This window comes from Hyla sarda, chromosome 2, assembly GCF_029499605.1.
Source record: "Hyla sarda isolate aHylSar1 chromosome 2, aHylSar1.hap1, whole genome shotgun sequence".
Classification (NCBI taxonomy): Eukaryota; Metazoa; Chordata; class Amphibia; order Anura; family Hylidae; genus Hyla; species Hyla sarda.
Genome location: NC_079190.1, coordinates 436357975 through 436378219, shown reverse-complemented (window position 1 = coordinate 436378219; position 20245 = coordinate 436357975). Strand labels below are relative to the sequence as shown.

General features: G+C 44.3%; 1 protein-coding gene and 1 long non-coding RNA gene across 5 annotated transcripts in view; one reads left to right on the top strand and one right to left on the bottom strand.

The window, feature by feature from the left end:
• GLRA2 (glycine receptor alpha 2) overlaps positions 1-20245 on the bottom strand; it is a 177045-nt gene that overhangs the window by 34569 nt on the left and 122231 nt on the right. Inside the window, exon 9 of one of the 3 annotated variants that reach the window (XM_056559167.1) lies at positions 9471-9584. The exons of the other annotated variants lie outside the window; for them this stretch is intronic. Coding sequence (XP_056415142.1) covers positions 9471-9584 — 114 coding nt within the window. The remainder of the gene's footprint in view (positions 1-9470; positions 9585-20245) is intronic. 3 annotated transcript variants of the gene reach the window in all.
• Positions 17326-20245, top strand: part of LOC130356957 (uncharacterized) — a 60420-nt gene continuing 57500 nt past the window's right edge. For both annotated transcript variants that reach the window (XR_008889043.1, XR_008889042.1), the window contains exon 1: positions 17326-17609. This is a non-coding gene — a long non-coding RNA (uncharacterized LOC130356957). The remainder of the gene's footprint in view (positions 17610-20245) is intronic.

The window sequence follows — 20245 nt, the reverse complement described above, 5'->3', positions numbered from 1 at the left end:
AATCAACTGGTGCCAGAAAGTTAAACAGATTTGTAAATTAAGTATGCAAATTTAACCACACCTCAAGAATATCACCCTACTGGGTACACAATGAATAAAAAATGAGACAGATGGTTTCTGAAAAAATGCAAATTTTAATAAAAAACTGAAATATCAATATAAAATAATAGTTAAAAGATCAGAGCATTAGTAATAATAAACTGTCACTGGGCCCTAATGACAGATAGATGTTGAAGCAACTACCTAAAGAATTCTAGAATAGTCCATGGATATTGCTCCGAATTGGACTGTTAGTCCGGCAAAAAAATAGTAGATGTTTCTGTCACGATGCCGGCTGGCAGGTAGTGGACTGTCACGATGCCGGCTGGCAGGTAGTGGATCCCCTGTGCCAGAGAGGGATGGCGAGGACCGCGCTAGTGGACCGGTTCTAAGCCACTACAGGTTTTCACCAGAGCCCGCCGCAAAGCGGGATGGTCTTGCTGCGGCGGTAGTGACCAGGTCGTATCCACTAGCAACGGCTTACCTCTCTGGCTGCTGAAGATGCTGAAGATAGGCGCGGTACAATGGAGTAGGCAGAAGCAAGGTCGGACGTAGCAGAAGGTCGGGGGCAGGCGGCAAGGATCGTAGTCAGGGGCAACGGCAGGAGGTCAGGAACACGGACTAGGAACAGACTAGGGAACGCTTTCACTAGGCACTAAGGCAACAAGATCCGGCAAGGGAGTGCAAGGGAGGAGACTAGATATAAGGAGGGAACAGGTGGGAACCAATTAAGCTAATTGGGAAGATTGGGCCAGGCACCATTATTGGTGCACTGGCCCTTTAAATCGCAGAGACCCGGCGCGCGCGCGCCCTAGGGAGCGGGGCCGCGCGCGCCGGGACAGGACCGAGGGAGAGCGAGTCAGGTACGGGGACCGGGGTGCGCATCGCGAGCGGGCGCTACCCGCATCGCGAATCGCACCCCGGCTGAAGGCGGGACCGCAGCGCACCCGGTCAGTGGATCTGACCGGGGCGCTGCAACAACGAAGATGAGGCGAGCGCTCCGGGGAGGAACGGGGACCCGGAGCGCTCGGCGTAACAGTACCCCCCCCCTTGGGTCTCCCCCTCTTCTTGGGGCCAAAGAACCTGAGAAAAAAAAACTCAATTTTTCCGTGAAGAAGGAGTGTACAGAGGCAGTGACGGGGTCATTGCGGTCCCAGAGCGGTGCGGCCCATGACAGGGCTTTTCCAGACAGAAGGCAGAACACGAAAGCCACCTTAGACCTTTCAGTAGGAAACTGGTCCGACATCATCTCCAAGTGCTGGGAACATTGCGAAAGAAAGCCACGGCAATACTTAGAGTCCCCATTAAATTTGTCCGGCAAGGACAGGCAGAGGCTAGGAGTGGCCACTCGCTGCGGAGGAGGTGCAGGAGCTGGCAGAGGAGATGATTGCTGAAGAAGTTGCGAATGTTGGTGCAAAATGGTGGACACTTCCGACAGCTGGTGGGTTAGATGGGCGATCTGTCGGGCGATATCAGAGACAACTGGCAGGGGAACCTCAGCGGGATCCATGGCCGGATCTACTGTCACGATGCCGGCTGGCAGGTAGTGGACTGTCACGATGCCGGCTGGCAGGTAGTGGATCCCCTGTGCCAGAGAGGGATGGCGAGGACCGCGCTAGTGGACCGGTTCTAAGCCACTACAGGTTTTCACCAGAGCCCGCCGCAAAGCGGGATGGTCTTGCTGCGGCGGTAGTGACCAGGTCGTATCCACTAGCAACGGCTTACCTCTCTGGCTGCTGAAGATGCTGAAGATAGGCGCGGTACAATGGAGTAGGCAGAAGCAAGGTCGGACGTAGCAGAAGGTCGGGGGCAGGCGGCAAGGATCGTAGTCAGGGGCAACGGCAGGAGGTCAGGAACACGGACTAGGAACAGACTAGGGAACGCTTTCACTAGGCACTAAGGCAACAAGATCCGGCAAGGGAGTGCAAGGGAGGAGACTAGATATAAGGAGGGAACAGGTGGGAACCAATTAAGCTAATTGGGAAGATTGGGCCAGGCACCATTATTGGTGCACTGGCCCTTTAAATCGCAGAGACCCGGCGCGCGCGCGCCCTAGGGAGCGGGGCCGCGCGCGCCGGGACAGGACCGAGGGAGAGCGAGTCAGGTACGGGGACCGGGGTGCGCATCGCGAGCGGGCGCTACCCGCATCGCGAATCGCACCCCGGCTGAAGGCGGGACCGCAGCGCACCCGGTCAGTGGATCTGACCGGGGCGCTGCAACAACGAAGATGAGGCGAGCGCTCCGGGGAGGAACGGGGACCCGGAGCGCTCGGCGTAACAGTTTCAAATGATGGCACAATTGTTAGAGTGGCATTAGATGGATTCGCTCACAGTTTGTATAGAATGAATGGAACAGTCTCACCCTGGCTGCTGGTTCCGCACTGCGGCGGGCCAATGAAAACAAGTGCTGTATTCTCTGCGATGTTCTTGGCGTGAATGTCTTGGCAGTTGGAGGGTTCCGGCAAGGAGCTCCCTCGTAAGCTGTCCATGGTGTCAGCAAACACCGATGTCAGTAACGGACTCACACTAGAAGCAGCAGACTTGTGGTAGGCTCAGTGAGCGAGATCAGTAGTTAGTGCAGCAGGTGGCTTGGGTTGCGAACTTCCGTGCCGGCTAAAGTTCAGATGTTGTTGGTAATTAAGGTAGTGCTTGTATATCGCTCTGTTCAGATGAAACGGCCTAGACGCGTTTCAGGGTGCTCAAATTGACCCCTTCTTCAGTAGGCAAGTGATGTTTTCCAGTGAAGTACCCCTTTAACCTGTTGGGGACGGAGGGCGTACCTGTACGCCCTCAGCCCGCTCCCTGTCTATAACTCGGGGCCACGCCGTGGCCCCATGTCATAGCGGGTCGGGCCCAGCACCTAGCAATGGTCGGGACCCGTGGATAATAGCTATTAACCCTTTAGACACGGCGTTCAAAGTTGAACGCCGCGTCTAAAGTGAAAGTAAACCATTGCAGGTTAGCTCAGGGGGCTGTTTGGGATCACCGCAAAGAAATTGCGGCATCCCAAACAGCTTACAGGACAGCAGGAGGGTCCCTATCTGCCTCCTCACTGTCCGATCACTGAATGACTGCTCAGTGCCTGAGATCCAGGCATGAGCAGTCAAGCGGCAGAATCATTGATCAATGGTTTCCTATGAGAAACCATGAATCAATGTAAAAGATCAGTGTGTGCAGTGATATAGCCCCCTATGGGAGCTATAACATTGCAAAAAAATAAAAATAAAAGTGAAAAAAAAGTTAAAAAGATCATTTAACCCCTTCCCTAATAAAATCCCCTAATAAAATCACACCCCTTTTCCAATTTAAAAAAAAACCTGTGTAAATAAAAATTTAAATAAACATATGTGGTATCGCCGCGTGCGGAAATGTCCAAATTATAAAAATATATAATTAAATAAACCGCATGGTCAAGACGCAAGCGCAAAAAATTCCAAAGTCCAAAATTGCGTATTTTTGGTCCCTTTTTATATAATGAAAAAATGAATAGAAAGTGATCAAAAAGTCTGATCAATACATAAATGGTACCGCAAAAAACTTCAGATCATGGCGCAAAAAATTAGCCCTCATTCCACCCCGAACACGGAAAAAAAAGTTATAGAGGTCAGAAGATGACAATTTTAAACGTATACATTTTCTTGCATGTAGTTATGATTTTTTCCAGAAGTACGACAAAATCAAACCTATATCAGAAGGATATCATTTTAATCATATGGACCTACAGAATGAAGATAAGGTGTAATTTTTACCGAAAAATGTACTGCATAGAAACGGAAGCCCCCAAATTTACAAATGTTTTTTTTTTTTTTCTATTTTGTCGCACAATGATTTTTTTTCCCATTTCGCCGTAGATTTTTTGGTAAAATGACTGATGTCATTACAAAGTATAATTTTTGGCGCAAAAAGTAAGCCATCATATGGATTTTTTGGTGCAAAATTTAAAGGGTTATGATTTTTAAAAGGTATGGAGGAAAAATCGAAAGTGCAAATACGGAAAAACCCTCCGTCCCCAAGGGGTTAAATAAGCATTTCATTTTTTGTTTTTTTTGCTTGTATAGTGCAGCATTACTAGAGAATTATGTAAAGTTTATTTTGTACACCTTTTGCTTCCCTCTTTTTGCAGATGTGGCATGTATGGGATAGGCTCTATTTGGGTATACAAACAGGGCTCTGTGCACTCAGGACAAGCAGGGCTCTGTGCACTGAGGACAAACAAGCAGGGCTCTATACACTGAGGACAAACAAGTAGGGCTCTGCGCACTCAGGACAGGCAAGGCTCTGTAGACTGAGGACAAGCAGGGCTCCGTACACTGAGGACAAGCAGGACTCCCGTACACTGAAGACAAGCATGGCTCTTTACACTGAGCACAAGCAGGGCTCTGTACACTGAGGACAAGCAGGGCTCTGTACACTGAGGACAAGCAGGGCTCTGTACACTGAGGACAAGCAGGGCTCTGTATACTGAGGACAAGCAGGGCTCTGTGCACTGAGGACAAGCAGGGCTCTGTGCACTGAGGACAAGCAGGGCTCTGTGCACTGAGGACAAGCAGGGCTCTGTGCACTGAGGACAAGCAGGCCTCTGTGCATTGAGGACAAACAGGGCTCTGTGCACTCAGGACAAGCAGGGCTCTGTGCACTGAGGACAAGCAGGGCTCTGTGCACTGAGGACAAGCAGGGCTCTGTGCACTGAGGACAAGCAGGCCTCTGTGCATTGAGGACAAACAAGTAGGGCTCTGTGCACTCAGGACAAGTAGGGCTCTGCGCACTGAGGACAAACAGAGCTCTGTACACTGAGGACAGGCAGGGCTCTGTACACTGAGGACAGGCGGGGCTCTGTACACTGAGGACAAGCGGGGCTCTGTACACTGAGGACAAGCGGGGCTCTGTACACTGAGGACAAGCAGGGCTCTGTACACTGAGGACAAGCAAGGCTCTGTACACTCAGGACAAGCAGGGCTCTGTACACTCAGGACAAGCAAGGCTCTGTACACTCAGGACAAGCAGGGCTCTGTGCACTGAGGACAAGCAGGGCTCTGTGCACTGAGGACAAGCAGGGCTCTGTGCACTGAGGACAAGCAGGACTCTGTACACTGAGAACATACAGGACTGTGTGCACTGAGGACAAACAGGACTGTGTGCACTGAGAACATGCAGGACTGTGTGCACTGAGGACAAGCGGGGCTCTGTGACATGCCCCCAACTCAAACAGCAGGATGATTGACAAGGCAGGAGCCTGCACAAAGCCCTGCTGGTTCCACATGATGTGTTTTTAATGTTTATAGTCTTGAAAACATGTTTGAATAAGTTTTTACTCAGAAAAAATACCCTCCTGGCATAAGTATAGGGTGGATAAATGGCTGCCCTGCTCCTCTTATCAATGAATGGCTCAGTATCTCCCATGCAATGCCAATTCCTGTCCCTGCTGCTCTCAAATTGACTATCTGAATAACGAAGTGCATGCTTTGTGGACCAGAAGTCACTATCTTGATATAAGGGTATGGTCCGATGTAGCATTTACACAGCATGAAATCTGCTGCACAGAAGGAAATACGCTGCATATTCTCTGATGAGCATACACACAGGGCTACCCGCAGCAGCCCTTTGTTCACATTGATGTTTGGAGATAGGGCTCTGTGTGTATGCTCATTGGAGAATACGCATCTTATTTTTCAGGCTGAGCATGCACCTGTGGGCTTAGCTACTTAAAGGAGTACTCCGGGATATGAAAACGTATCCCCTATCCTAAGGATAAGGGATACGTTTCAGATTGTGGGGGGTCCAAACGCTGGGGTCCCCCGCAATCTCTCATAGGGGGCCCTCGGGCTCTTTGCCGAAATAAGCCTTTCGACCACCGCATTATGCGGCGGCCGACATGCCCCATCAATACATTTCTATGGCAGAGATGGAGACTGCTGAATGCAGCGCTCTGGCTCTCCCATAGAGATGTATTGAGGGGCGTGTTGGCTGCCGAGTCATGCGGTGGTCGGACATGCCTCCATGCCGCTGACTGCCGGGGCCCTGTACGGGAGATCGCAAGGGGCCTCAGTGGTCAGGCCCCCCCCCCCCCGCGATCTTAAACTTATCCCCATTCCTTAGGATAGGGGATACGTTTTCTTATCCCAGAGTATACCACTAAGTCCAGCTCTGATTGCAGTTGCCAGTGAAAGAACTTAGTTTGAGTAACCAGCATTGTTTTTTCTCTATTATCTGGATATTGTTCTTTGCTTGGCTTTTTAACCTTTCTTCTACTTTTGTGTTTTGGTACTTCGCTACCTCCAGATGCTGACCCAGCTAGTCTGACCCCGATTTCTCTGTGTGTGTTTAGATTTAATTTTGTTAGTTTTGTGTGCCTCCATCTGTTTCCTGACTCTGACAATTTAGTATTTTATTGTTTTGACTCTGTCTGTCTCTGCATGTACATTGGTAGAAGCCGTCCTCGTGGTTGTGGACCCGTTGTTTAGACGAGTACGCAAGTAGGCAGGGACAGAGGGTGTGGGCAAGATTAGGGCTTCACTTTATCCCTGACCAACATGACACTATGTCTGTTTAGAGCAGATTTAATTTTTTTTAAAAAATATTTAAAAATCTGAACATCGCTTGAGAATGCCCTATGTCTGTGCACTTTTGTTTATATGAAGCGGTGAAGTGGAAATCTTGTATTTATCACATGCTCGTCTTTAGATAGATGATAACAATTGTTTTGTTCATAACAGCTGCATATTAAAATCACTGACTCAGCACAAAGGCTTATAAATAAATAAGTGAACACAGATAAAGTTGTGCCTTTGTTCACTTTTAAGGTTGAAATAATGCCAATATTCAAAAATATCCCTCAAACAGTTGGACTGCCGCAATCTTTTTTGGTTACTTCTACAGGAAGAGACAATGTCCCTCCTGCTTGGATGCCTGATAAATGTTGCATATTGTGTATAAATATTACATGAGCAGTAATATGAGAAAATAAAGCCAGAAAATCCATTCTTTGATAAATGTGCTCCATGAAAGCCATCAGATTCTAATTGCTCACCGTGTCTGTGATACGACTACATGGCCCACACTGCTGAGACAATATTCAATAGACTGGAAAGTCAATACTCTATAGGTTGTAAAGAGGAATTGAAATAAAGAAGCAATAGAAATAGAAAGTCTTTACATAAGGTCATGTGCTGGGCAATGTTAAACTTTATTTCCCATGGTACCGTGATGATGATGAATAATGTGGATTTATTATGGTTGAGTAGACTACAGATTTACTTACTTACAAGCGCATACCAACCATAGTCACAGCAAAAACAGCTGTTTCACTACATAGAAGAACAGGAGGTATAGTTCAGGCTAGCTCTATACTGTAGGTGTCCAAACACATTAGATCAATGTTAATAAAAGTGAACAATTTCAACCTAAACAATTGTTCTTCAGGTGACATTTAACAATGAATATATGTCTTAGCTTACCAATGACAAACTGTTGGGCCATGAGTCCCGTTGAATTCAATAGCATTCTGCTTCGCTGTGCCGTGTCAGATGTTTTTGGCTCAGAAATTCCCTTTTCCGTGTCCGCAGAAAGAATGAACCTGTTCTTTCTTTCAGCGGACTCCACATAGAATGGGAAGCTGTCTTAGACAGAGCATTCCTGTGCCATCTTGGAGTTAGCATGTTATGTTGGCGCCCGCATTCCGGGAGTGTGAATATAGCCTTATCGTCAAAAAAAAAAAAAAAAAACTGGTCGTGTTGGAAATTTTTTAGTCACAGATGAAGGATTGTTGGTAAATGAAAATCTTTTATTCGTGATTAATCTTTGGAGAAATAATTTTTGCAGAATGTTCCCAGAATGTTCTTACTTTGCCAAATGTCATTGGCCATGTATGGACCGCCAATATGGACTTAAATGTGTATGGTGGCATCTGTGAAACCATTGTTAATGAGACGATTGTTTGTTCAACCATCAACCTACTTCTACCTAATGTATATCCTTATCTTCCCTCTTTGCCTGATCCTGGCCAGTGCTCCTATTATCAGTAATGACAGAAATATAAGTATATGAGAAAGAAACGGGCAGAGGTTTACCCTTCACACTCTGGTTTATTTTAATCTTGACCTGTTTGCTTTAATAATACTTAAAACGTGGTTAATGTACTGTATATATACAGTATTTAGTATTAATATGTAAAGGGGTTTGTAGTCATTATTGTCCGGTCACAGTACCACACAGCCTAGGGTAGAAGGAATTATATTTTTTTTCCTGTCCTTCCAAAGCTTCTGTAGGTTAGGATCAGATTTTTGATGATTGATTGATGATGTTAAAGGGGTACTCTGCTCCTAGACATCTTATCCCCGCAATCTCAGCTGTGGCACCCCAGACATCCAGTGCACGGAGCGAACTTTGCTCTGTGCCGGCAATGCGGGGTGGAGGCTCATGACATCACAGTCACGCCCCGCTCGTGACATCATGGCCACACCCCATCAATGCAAGTCCATGGGAGGGGGCGCTGCACCCGACGCTCTAAGCGTACACTGGGTGCAGCAGGGAGATTGCGGGGGTCGCCAGCATCGGGACCCCTGCGATCAGACATCTTACATCTTATCCCCTATTTGTCTAAGGGCGGAGTACCCCTTTAAGTTTTCAGGTAATTCAACACCCAGCACCCTCAATTATCCGCTGCTTGAATGGCTACTTAATTCTGTCAATGGCTATCAATTTTCTAAAAGTAAGACTGCCTTTTTGAAGACTATTTGAAAAGCGAATTTTTATTTTTGCTTTGTGCTAATCTAGGTATTCCAAATGGCAACCCCCCCCCCCCCCCCCCCCCCGAAGTAGAGTATTCAAAGGCATTGTAGAGGTTACGTGACATATGTAGGCTTGCCCAGCTCTCTTGTTGGCACTCTAGCCACACTCCTTAGTAAGGGACGTTAATGTTGTGTCCATCCCCTTCATTTTCTTCTTACAGATTACAGTTCCGGCACAGCTCGTCTCCAGCAGCGCACGCATGCCAGAAGAAAATGAAGGGGAGGACACAATATTTGTATGGCTCATCCAGGGGGCTGACAAAAACCATATTGTTCTTTCTGTAAGAAGAACTGGGGCATATATTGGCTATATTATTCTGAAAAGTGTCATTTTACTGTTTATGCCTCTTAAATCAAGGACTGAGCAAAAAATCACAGGCTTTAAATACGCTAAACACATGACCAAATGCCAGTAGTTCCAGAAGACATTGTTTTATCAAATGGAGTGGAAATACTGTATTTAATGTAACTTTTTTTCCCTCTAGATACAGGCGCTGCTCCTAAAAGCTTCTTTACACTAAAGGATCATGTAGCACATCTGTCACATCCTTACTGAGCTGATACAATTGCTTTAAAATGGTTTAACGTGAATGTTGATCTACATAACTCTTTGTCTTAAAACCACTTCTCTTAGTTTTTGTTTTACCCTTAAGCTTGGGTTGCAGATTTGATTCATAGTTCCGTATGCTGAGGAATCTGTACTCCGCAATCCATTCATGCGCCGTACCGACTCCACGCTTTCATTCCCCACAAGGGCAGTCTATCCACAGATTGTCACAACAGATAAAGGCAGCAAAAATGGAAGAACAGCAAAATGATTAAACAAAAACAAATGTTACAAAAACCATGCAAAAATAATAACAGTTAAACAATAGCAATGAGAGATAGCGCACAATGAAATCATAGCAGCAAAATCATAAAGAACAATAATCATATTCAATAACCATGATGTCACTTGCACTGAAACAAGGATTTTCAAAGAAAAAGTCAAATAAAGTATTCTCTAATTCAATGGGATATAAGCTGCCCTAAGCTGATGAACAGAATGAGACTTAAAAGGGTACTCCGCTGTCCGAGCATTCGGAAGTTTTGTTTCAAACATTAGGAGTGGGCAGCGGGGGTCGTGATGTCACTGCTACGACCCTTGTGCCCTCGCACCATGCCCCCTCAATGTAAGTCTATGGGAGGGGGTGTGACGGGCATCATGTCCCCTCCCATAGACTTGCATTGAGGGGAAATGGCGTGACGGCATGAGGGGTGTAGCCGTTACATCACAACCACCGCCGACCGCACTCAGCATTCTAAACCGGGTGCTGCACAGAGATCTCGGTGGTCCCAGCTGCAGGACCCCCATGATCAGACATCCAAAGGATAGGGGCGGAGTACCCCTTTGAATGTGTGATTTGTGTAGACCAGAGGTCCCCAACCCTATCCTCAAGTCCTACTTACAGTCCAAGTTTAATTTTTCCATGTTCTATTCCTATGGAGTAACTGAATATACATTGATGGGTGTTGATGGGTCTTGAGAACTGGGTTGGGGACCACTGATGTAGAGCACCTAGACCTTTCCACATCAGAAACAAAGAAAGAGAATGCATAGAAAAGGTTTCAACCTAATATCTCAATGGAGCTTTTATAACTAATGTTTAGTTGTTGGGCTTCATGCATAGGCACGATGTATTACAGAGCCATAGTTCATGCTGCCTAATGGTGCCTCTGTATAGAACTGTATTCTCTATGCGTACGTGTGAACGTACCATTAAAAACATACTTCAATAATAAGGCAGGCAATTGAATGTTCCATGATTTCTAAAAACTCCATGCAGCAGATGTACAGTAGGCATCCATTAACTTCTATGAGTGCCTTCGTTCCATGGATCTATACCACACACTCTTGTATATGAGGATTTACATATGCCTTAGGATTATCAAAGATGTCAAAAAAACTCTCTCTTTCAGGCTGCAAAAATATAGTAGTTTACATTAAAGAAAAAGGCTACGTGCTGATATTTTTTAGGAAAAAACAAAAGACCTATCTGTCAGAGACTATACATTGGTTCAGAAACTGCACGTTATGAGGGGCTGGGGGTTCATTTAGTAGGATCTATAAGATATTCTACAGTAGATGTGATGTAGGAGTCAAAGTTGACTTAGGTGTGTCATTTTCATAAATAGATGCTAAATTAAGAAATTTTTCATAGAATTTATACTTTTTTGAACTTGACATGACAAACTAAAATAAAAAGAGATCACGAGGCTGTTGTACAGCGGTTTGGTTGTATACAGTGTACTTTGGACTCCATGTTCCCCCTTCTCCCCATATTGTCTTTAAATACTAAGCAGCCATCCTACTACACCAACCAGTTCTCTTTGCACTGCTCAAAACTTCTCAAAAAACAATGATAGTATATTGCAAATTTGTTTTATTTTTACTTTTATTTTAGCGGCTACTTATTAGAAATTGTAATTTTAATATAGTTTTAATTAAAGGGTATATCCAGGAATAGAAAAACAGAGCTTATTTATTTCAAAAAACGCTCCGTCTGTCTGTCTCCAGGTTGGGTTTGGTTCTACAGCTCAGCTCCATTGAAGCGAATGGAGCCAAGTTGTAATACCACACACAACCTGGGGACAGACGTGGAGCTGTTTTTGAAAGCAATTAGTTTGTTTTTGTATTCCTGGATAACCCCTTTAAATTCATGAGTGGCCTTTCTTTACTTAAAGGGGTACTCCGCTGCTCAGCGTTTGGAACAAACTGTTCCGAACGCTGTAGCCGACGCCGGGAGCTCATGACATAATAACCCCGCCCCTTCATGATGTCGTGCCCCGCTCCCTCAATGCAAGTCTATGGGAGGGGGCGTGACAGCCGCCACGCCCCCTCCCATAGACTTGCATTGAGGGAGTGGGGCATGACATCATGAGGGGGCAGGGCTATGACATCACGAGGTCCTGAGGCCGGCTCCAGCATTCAGGAACAGTTTGTTCCAAATGCTGAGCAGCGGCGTACCCCTTTAAAATGGTTTTACATTCATTGTAGTTTTAAAAATATATATAATATATATATATATATATATATATATATATATTTTTTTTTTAAGATGACCTGTGGCCTCTCCTGACACACAGTATAGAGGATCATAAGTCCTACCATGGCCTCAATAACTAGGTGGGGTAAAATCTTCTATTAGGGTGGCCATGCACATAAGATGAATGTTGATCGACCCTGCTGATTTTTTAAGGACCGGATGATCACTTGACATGTAAGGGGGACAATCTGGCAGTCCATTTTTTTGCCCCCTCCTCATTCAGGGCACATTCATGCTTTGCTGAGATGTTCATGCATGAGAATGGGCTTGGGAGGAATGACTGTTTGCCAAACAAGCATGACTGGAAAGGTTTAGGTTACATATTGACAGATGTAACTAAAAATAACAATAACATTAATCTAAAATACACAAAGTCAAATAATAAGACTCACAAAACCATAGACTAAAATGTAAATAGAGAATTGTTTGTCTATCAGATTGTAAACCAGTCTGTAAACCTCTGATCCCCAAGTCAGTACCAGTGATCCCCAACTAGAACACTTTAATTGTTGCAGAACTATAACTTCTAGCATGCCCTGATGGACTATAGCTTGTCCTGTTTATTGGGTATGAGTTGGTGAAATGTAAGCACATAGACATGGAGTGGTGCTGTTTTGGGGAAGAAAGCTCACCCTTATGTCTATTTTTTTTTTTTTTTATCTCTGGACAACATGTATGGGGTATCAGTTTGCAGCTGCAGGATTGTATATAAAGTTTATTTTGTTATGGAGTCATGAGCATGTATATTTCCACAATGGAAGGTGCTGTGCAGGCCGTGTGTTCCCATTGGTGGCTTCATCTCTTCATATTGGTAATGGTCAATGGTAAGGGCTTTTGGTAATGGTTGTCTTTTAGGATTACATTTATTTAGTGAGAGGGTGCTTGCAGTCCTGATGCACCTCACATGCACTCACTGTAATGGCACCACATGGAATAGAGACGATCACACTGAACATTATCTGAGAAAATGATGAAGTGCTGCAGGAAGGAGTTTGCTCTGTTATTTTCTGAACAGTCCTTAGATTATTGTTCTAGGAATAAATTCCAGCCAAACAGCATTCACTAAAGGGAAATGTAACAATTCATGTAATCAAAGTAATATGTATTTCTGCTGTCTTTTGGGCTGGATACACTGGCAAGTAACTTGTTTTTTGTTTTTTTTTCTGGCAGTTTTTGGAGTCCTGCCACTGCAGTTTTTGAGCCAAAGTCAGAAGTGGATCCATAAGGGAGGAGAAGTGTAAGTCCTTCCTTTATATGTTCTATTCGTTTTGAATACACTTCTGGCTTTGGCTCAAAAACTGCAGTGGCAGATCTCCAAAAACTGCCAGAAAAAAAACAAGTGGAAAAAACTTTGCCTTACTTGCCAGTGTATCCATCCCAAAAGACAGCAGAAATACATATTACTTTGATTACATGAATTATAAAAAACCAAGTGGAAACTTAGCCTTTGGGAAATTGTAGACATTTGATCTCATGACCACAGCAGAGCGGAGTAAAGAGGCTTACGAGGGCACAAGGAGTCCACATGGCTCAATACTAATGGTGGTTGAAGGATAGTGGGGGGTTCCAAGTGTGTTGATGTTAATCTGCCTTGATTATTCTCCCATTGCCAACTTTTTACATGTAATGCATCACCCATGTAGCTTAATGCAGAGGTTAATATTGGCATCCATTATCTATGGAAGTCTGGCATGTTTTATATCATGGTCTTATATTCCTAAAATGGTTTAGTAGTTTACATCCAATATTCTTGGTGGTTCTAGATAGTAAAGACTCCCTCAGAGCCTTATGCAAAGCAAGACATGACTTTAGAAAGGGGAACCTGGGATCTTTCCTGTATAGTGCGATACAATAGATTCAAGGGGGTATTCCAGGAATTTATTTTATTTGACTATTTTACAGGGGCTGTGAAGTTAGTGTAGTTCATAATATAGTGTCTGTACCTGTGTGTGATGGTTTTCTCACAATTCTTCTGTGATTTCCACCCCACTATTTATTTTTACCAGCATACAAAATGACTGTCGTCTTGGATTTTTTCCAGCTTGCAATGCGGCCGAGACCTGACTCACTAGTCAGCTGATGACAGGGAGCCTGTGTGCTTCAATGGGTGGAGGGATCAATCTGCAACTAATGCAACAGATGTGGGCATCCTAATGGAAAACCACAGGTCTGCAGCTCATTTATGTTTCAATGGGTGGGGTGGCTGATGTGTGGGAAGGAGGAAAATAGAACTGTGGGATTTGTAGTCAAAAAAAGAAAAATCAAACAGGAAATACAAGTTCACAAAAAGCTAGCCACAGTGTTATGATAATCTCACGACATAGCCATTTAGCCCCAAGACAAGCGCAGATCCTTCCTAAGCATGTCCATTACTGTCTGCCAGGTACATACTAAAATCAACTTATGGTGGATAACCCCTTGAAGCCTAAGTGGTTCTGCTTTAAGAAGAAGGAATTAAGACCAACAGTTCCAATAGGCATAAACTAATATAACACAAAAGTCCTCTCATTATGTTATGGTATATTCCTAGAACACTTAAAGGGGTACTCCTCCCCTTTACATGTTATCCCCTATCCAAAAGATAGGGGATAACATGTCTGATCGCAGGGTGTCCGGCCTTGGGGACTCCCACGAACTCCGGGCCGTTGCTGTGGCATTACGGTCATGAAAGACTGAGGCTTCCGTGATTGCGACGTCATGCCATGCCCCCTTCATTCATGTCTGTGGGAGGGGGCGTGACAGCTAGTACACAGCCAGACATCTGCTCTGTGCATCGGATGACTGGGGTCCCGACGGATAGGGGATAACATGTCTAGCAGCGGAGTACCCCTTTAACAAAAAATCTTAATAGTGAAAAGAAAACGAGTCTCCAAAACCACTCCAAAAATTCAATAAGCATAAATTCTACAGGATATAGTATGGGTATACATTTGAAGCCTAATTCCACAATATAACAAGATAAATTGGCCAATGATTCTTTAAAGTGGCATATATATTGCCTATGAATTAATATAACCCAACCTTCACATACATTGCAGGGAAAATGAATATAGACTAGTAAACAGTTGTTACCCATACAGTAGATTTAGGTGCCGTACCAGAACTCAAAACACATGTTTTCATGATCTATCTGCTATCCATCTGCTGATATGTGGCTGTTTTTATTCTATCAGAGAAATTTATATTTCCAGGATACTAACCCTGTTTCTGTTCTGGCCCTTCAAGTTACTGGCGCATGTGTTTACCCAATCTGGTTATAATGCCACCCACTGCATGGTGTCATCACACCTCATATGTGCCTCTGTCTATATAATGAGGACTTGGGGATAAAGGGGGAGATTTATCAAAACCTGTGCAGAGGAAAACTTGCCCAGTTGCCCATAGCAACCAATCAGCTTGCTTCTTTCATTTTTATGAAGGCCTGTGAAAAATGAAAGAAGCGATCTGATTGGTTGCTATGGGCAACTGGGCAAGTTTTCCTCTGCACAGGTTTCGATAAATCTCCCCCAAAGTGTATAAATTTGATATAACATGACTCGTAACCTAAAGTGCAAATACTATGAAATGCTCATGATGTATTAGCAGTAATTGTAAAAATTCATTTACAAATACATTATATATAAAGTGCATAATCATTTATAAAAAGCTATAAAACACAGCAACAGACAGATAGCAGCTTCCTGAGGAACTCTTTATGTATTCTTTATTAGGAACATAGGTAATTGGGTGGCTACACACTATATCTAAAATCTGTATAGCTTGCTTAGACCGAGGAACTGAGTTGCACTATACCCTAAGTGCCAATGGATAATCGAACATAAAACGGTTTCAGACCTCAAGGGGTAAACAAACCGGTATTTGGTTGATATTAAAATGAATACGTTGAAATGTAGCTGGTTCATCTAAAAAACTGGTTTATTAGGTTCAGGTATGATAAAAATCAGAATGGAAAACTAGTATGTGAGCAGGGCCCTTGCTACAGATCCAGTTATATAGCATATGTAATACAAATTAACAGATAAAATACAGTGTAAAAAAAAACATAAAATCGGATAATAATGATACAGTGTCAGTTTGTGAAAATAAAATACTAAGAAAAAGCAGTTTGACCCTTTGCTTTAAAAGTTCAATAGTGCATTGAGAAAGTAAATGCCATTGGAGTCAGCGGAGCAACGATATATGTGATCGGCCATAGTTGTCTCCAATAGCAACAGTCTGGTATTTTATCTGCCCTGGAAGACTCCAGGATTAGCAGATGTAGATAAGTAACAAGTTCACTTCAGAAGATGTTTCAGAGAGGTAAATACCTTATACAGGGGTCCCTCAACATACGATGGTAATCCGTTCGAAACGGACCGTCGTTTGTTGAAACCATCGCATGTTGAGGGATCCGGGCAATGTAAAATATAGGACAGTGGTCTACAACCTGCGGACCTCCAGATGTTGCAAAACTACAACACCCAGCATGCCCGGACAGCCAACGGCTGTCCGGGCATGCTGGGTGTTGTAGTTTTGCAACATCTGGAGGTCCGCAGGTTGAAGACTACTGTTAGAGGAAGTTACACTCACCTGTCCCCACTGCTCCGGATCGTCACCGCTCATCACCACTGCCCGGGATGTCGCCGTCCATCACTGTCGCCGCATCCCCCGCCTCTGCTTCCCCGGCATCCGCGCGCTCCGTCACCGCCATCACGTCGCTACGCACGCCGCTCCTATTGGATGACGGGACAGCGTGCACAGCGACGTGATGACGTTGATGGAGAGCGCCGACGATGCAGGGGATCCCGAAGAGGACGCGCCGGAGCCTCGAGGACAGGTAAGTGATCGTCATCGGACCACATGGGGCACCGTAAACGGCTATCCGGTGGCAGCTGAAGCAGTCAGCGCTGCCAGATAGCCGTTTATGCGATGGCCCCGACATAAAAAGCATCGTATGTTGATGCTGCCTTCAACATGCGATGGCCTCTGAGAGGCCATCGCATGTTGAAATTATCGTATGTCAGGGCCATCGTAGGTCGGGGGGTCACTGTACATGAATGGATGACTCCGCAGGTTGGCACAGGCTGCTCCTGGCCTATGGGTAAATGTTACCTGGGTAAATGTATCGGCTTGTGCTGGTGAAGGTGTCGCTGTGAGCAGGGTTTGAGCTCGTCCTGTGGGAGGAGGCTGACAGGCTCTACAAGCGATGTGGCACAGATCTGCATCCGGCTTGTACTGGGCAAATGGTGGCCAGACGTGTTTCAGGGAAGTACCCTTATTTCAATGACTTCAAGCCATTGAAAAAGGGGTACTCCCCCCGAAAGGCGTCTGGCCACCATTTGCCCAATACTGCCATCTTATTGCTGCCACAATTTGATGTACAGTTTGCCTTACCTCTCAAGCGCTGCAGTCTCCCTACCAGGAGACCATTGCAGGGTATGGTCACACGCCTGAAATCTCCAACTGCTGCATAAGGAACCCGGCAACAGAGTCTTCACTGACCAGATCCCGGTGCCCGGACACTGACATCAAGCTGGTCGCAGATCCGTGCCACATCGCTTGCGGAGCCTGCCAGCTTCCTCCCACAGGACGAGCTCATACCCTGCTCACAGCGACACCTTCACCAGCACGAGCCGATACATTGGCAACCACAGGTAACATTCACCCAGAGGCCAGGAGCAGCCTGTGCCAACCTGCGGAGTCATCCATTCATGTATAAGGTATTTACCTCTTCGAAACATCTTCTGAAGTGAACTTGTTACTTAACTACATCTGCTAATCCCGGAGTCTTCCAGGGCAGATAAAATACCAGACTGTTGCTATTGGAGACAACTATTGCCGATCACATATATCGTCGCTCCACTGACTCCAATGGCATTTACATTCTCAAGGCACTATTGAACTTTTACAGCAAAGGGGCATACTGCTTTTTCTTAGTATTTTATTTTCCCAAACTGATATTGTATCATTATTATCCGATTTTATGTTTTTTTTACACTGTATTTCATCTGCTAATTTGTATTACATATGCTATATAACTGGATCTGTAGCAAGGGCCCTGCTCAGATACTAGTTTTCCATGCTGATTTTTATTATACCTGAACCTAATAAACCAGTTTTTTAGATTAACCAGCTACATTTCAATGTATTAATATCAACCAAACACCAGTTTGTTTACCCCCTGAGGTCGGAAACCTTTTTATGTTCGTGTATTCTTTATTAATCTCTCTCTCTTTTACTCTCTTTCACATGATCTGCTTTAATTTTTATCCTACAATTGTTTATGCATTTTTTTGTAATGCCATCATATACATATATATATACATATATATATATATATATATATATATATATGTGTGTAGATATTACCATTTCCAATTCAATTTTATTTTGAAGAGTTACAGGTTGGCAATAATCATCTAAACCCAAGGAGAGGCAGTACTTTAGCCATGGTCCCCTAGAGGTTTCCTCCATAGGGCTTTTTCTTCTCCTGAGTGTTAGTGGTGGAAATCTCTTTGTGAGTTGTGGAATTGCTTTAGCACAATTTTGTCTAGATTTGTAGTTTCAAGTTATACATTTATTTTGTTGAATTAAGTGTGTAAAGATGTATAAATAAATATTATGTGGCATATTTTATACACTGTCACAACCTTGGAAGTGGAAAGCCTTAAAGGGGTATTCAAGTGAAAAGCTATTTTTTTTATATCAACTGGTTCCAGAAAGTTAAACAGATTTGTAAATTACTTCTATAAATTTTTTTTTAAATCCTTCCAGTACTTATCAGCTGCTGAAGTTGGGTTGTTCTTTTCTGTCTGACAACAGTGCTCTCTGCTGACACCTCTGTCTTTCTCAAGAACTGCAAATATAGACAAGGAGAAGCGCTCTTAGTGTGATAACGTAATGTAAAAAGGAGATGAAAAAAGCAAAAATGCTCACCGAATATAGTTGTACTACAGCCAAGTACAACTATGGTGTAAACATGGGATAACCCTCAACGGGCGAAGATCGGCAGCCGCTCCTGGCAACACAGGTGAAGCACTCATATGGATCCCTCCAAGGAACAGCACAGGATAAAAGCGGCGCACAAGACTTCAAAGGTAAAGTGATTTATTTACCCGGCATGCAACGCGTTTCGCTGGACAACCAGCTTCATCAGGCAATGCCTGATGAAGCTGGTTGTCCAGCAAAACGCGTTGCATGCCGGGTAAATAAATCACTTTACCTTTGAAGTCTTGTGCGCCGCTTTTATCCTGTGCTGTTCCTTGGAGGGATCCATCTGAGTGTTTCTCAAGAACTGTCCAGAGCAGGAGAGGTTTGCTATGGGGATTTACTCCTGCTCTTGACAGTTCCTGAGACAGACAGAGGTATCAGCAGAGAGCACTGTTGTCAGACAGAAAAGAATAACTCAACTTCAGCAGCTGATAAGTACTGATAGGATTAAGATTTTTTCATCCTGAAATGGGCATGGTGGGTAAGCATAGGAGTGAGGAAAGGTTATTGGTACCCTTAAAGTGTACTGGCTCTGCTAGAATGGCAAGCCAGAGCATGTCACTCCTTTATTTCTATCTAGCCGGGTGCTGTGTCTCTAACAGTTTTCATGAATCACAGTGGCCTAAGGATATGCTCACACTGAGGAATTGGGGCGGAAATCAAGCAGAAATTTTCTGCCTCAAAATATTGTTACTTTTCCATAAGAACTCACAGAGATTTAGCGCGGAATTGAACGGAATTGGTGCGGAATTCGAGCGGAATTCCACACGCGGAAATTAAAATTTCAAGCGGAGGAGGAGAAGAGTATAATATATATTATCCTCTTTTTTTTCATGCTGAAAAAAAAAATTTACATTGATCTCTATGGGAGTAAGACGCTGATTCCGCCTAAAAGAAAGAACATGTTCTTTCTTCAACGGAACAGACTTCCTCTTCAGAATTCTGCTTGAGGAAATTCCTCAATGTGAACTGAGGGACAGAAATTCTGTACAACTCTATGGGGATTTTCACTGCTGAATGAATTGGAGAGGAAAAAGCGAGCAGAATTACTCGTGGAAATTCCTCTCCAATTCCTCAGTGTGAACATACCCTAAGGCTAAGTTTCCACTTGGGTTTTTTTCTGGCAGTTTTTGGATTTCTGCCACTGCAGTTTTTGAGCCAAAGTCAGAAGTGGATCCATAAGGGAGGAGACGTGTAAGTCCTCCCATTATATTTCCCATTCCCTTTGAATACACCTCTGGCTTTGGCTCAAAAACTGCATTGCAGAAATTCAAAAACAGCCAGAAAAAAAACCAAGTGGAAACTTAGCCCAACACTTCACCTGGCTACTGTACTTTTTTTTTTAGTCCAGTGATTTAATGGCTGT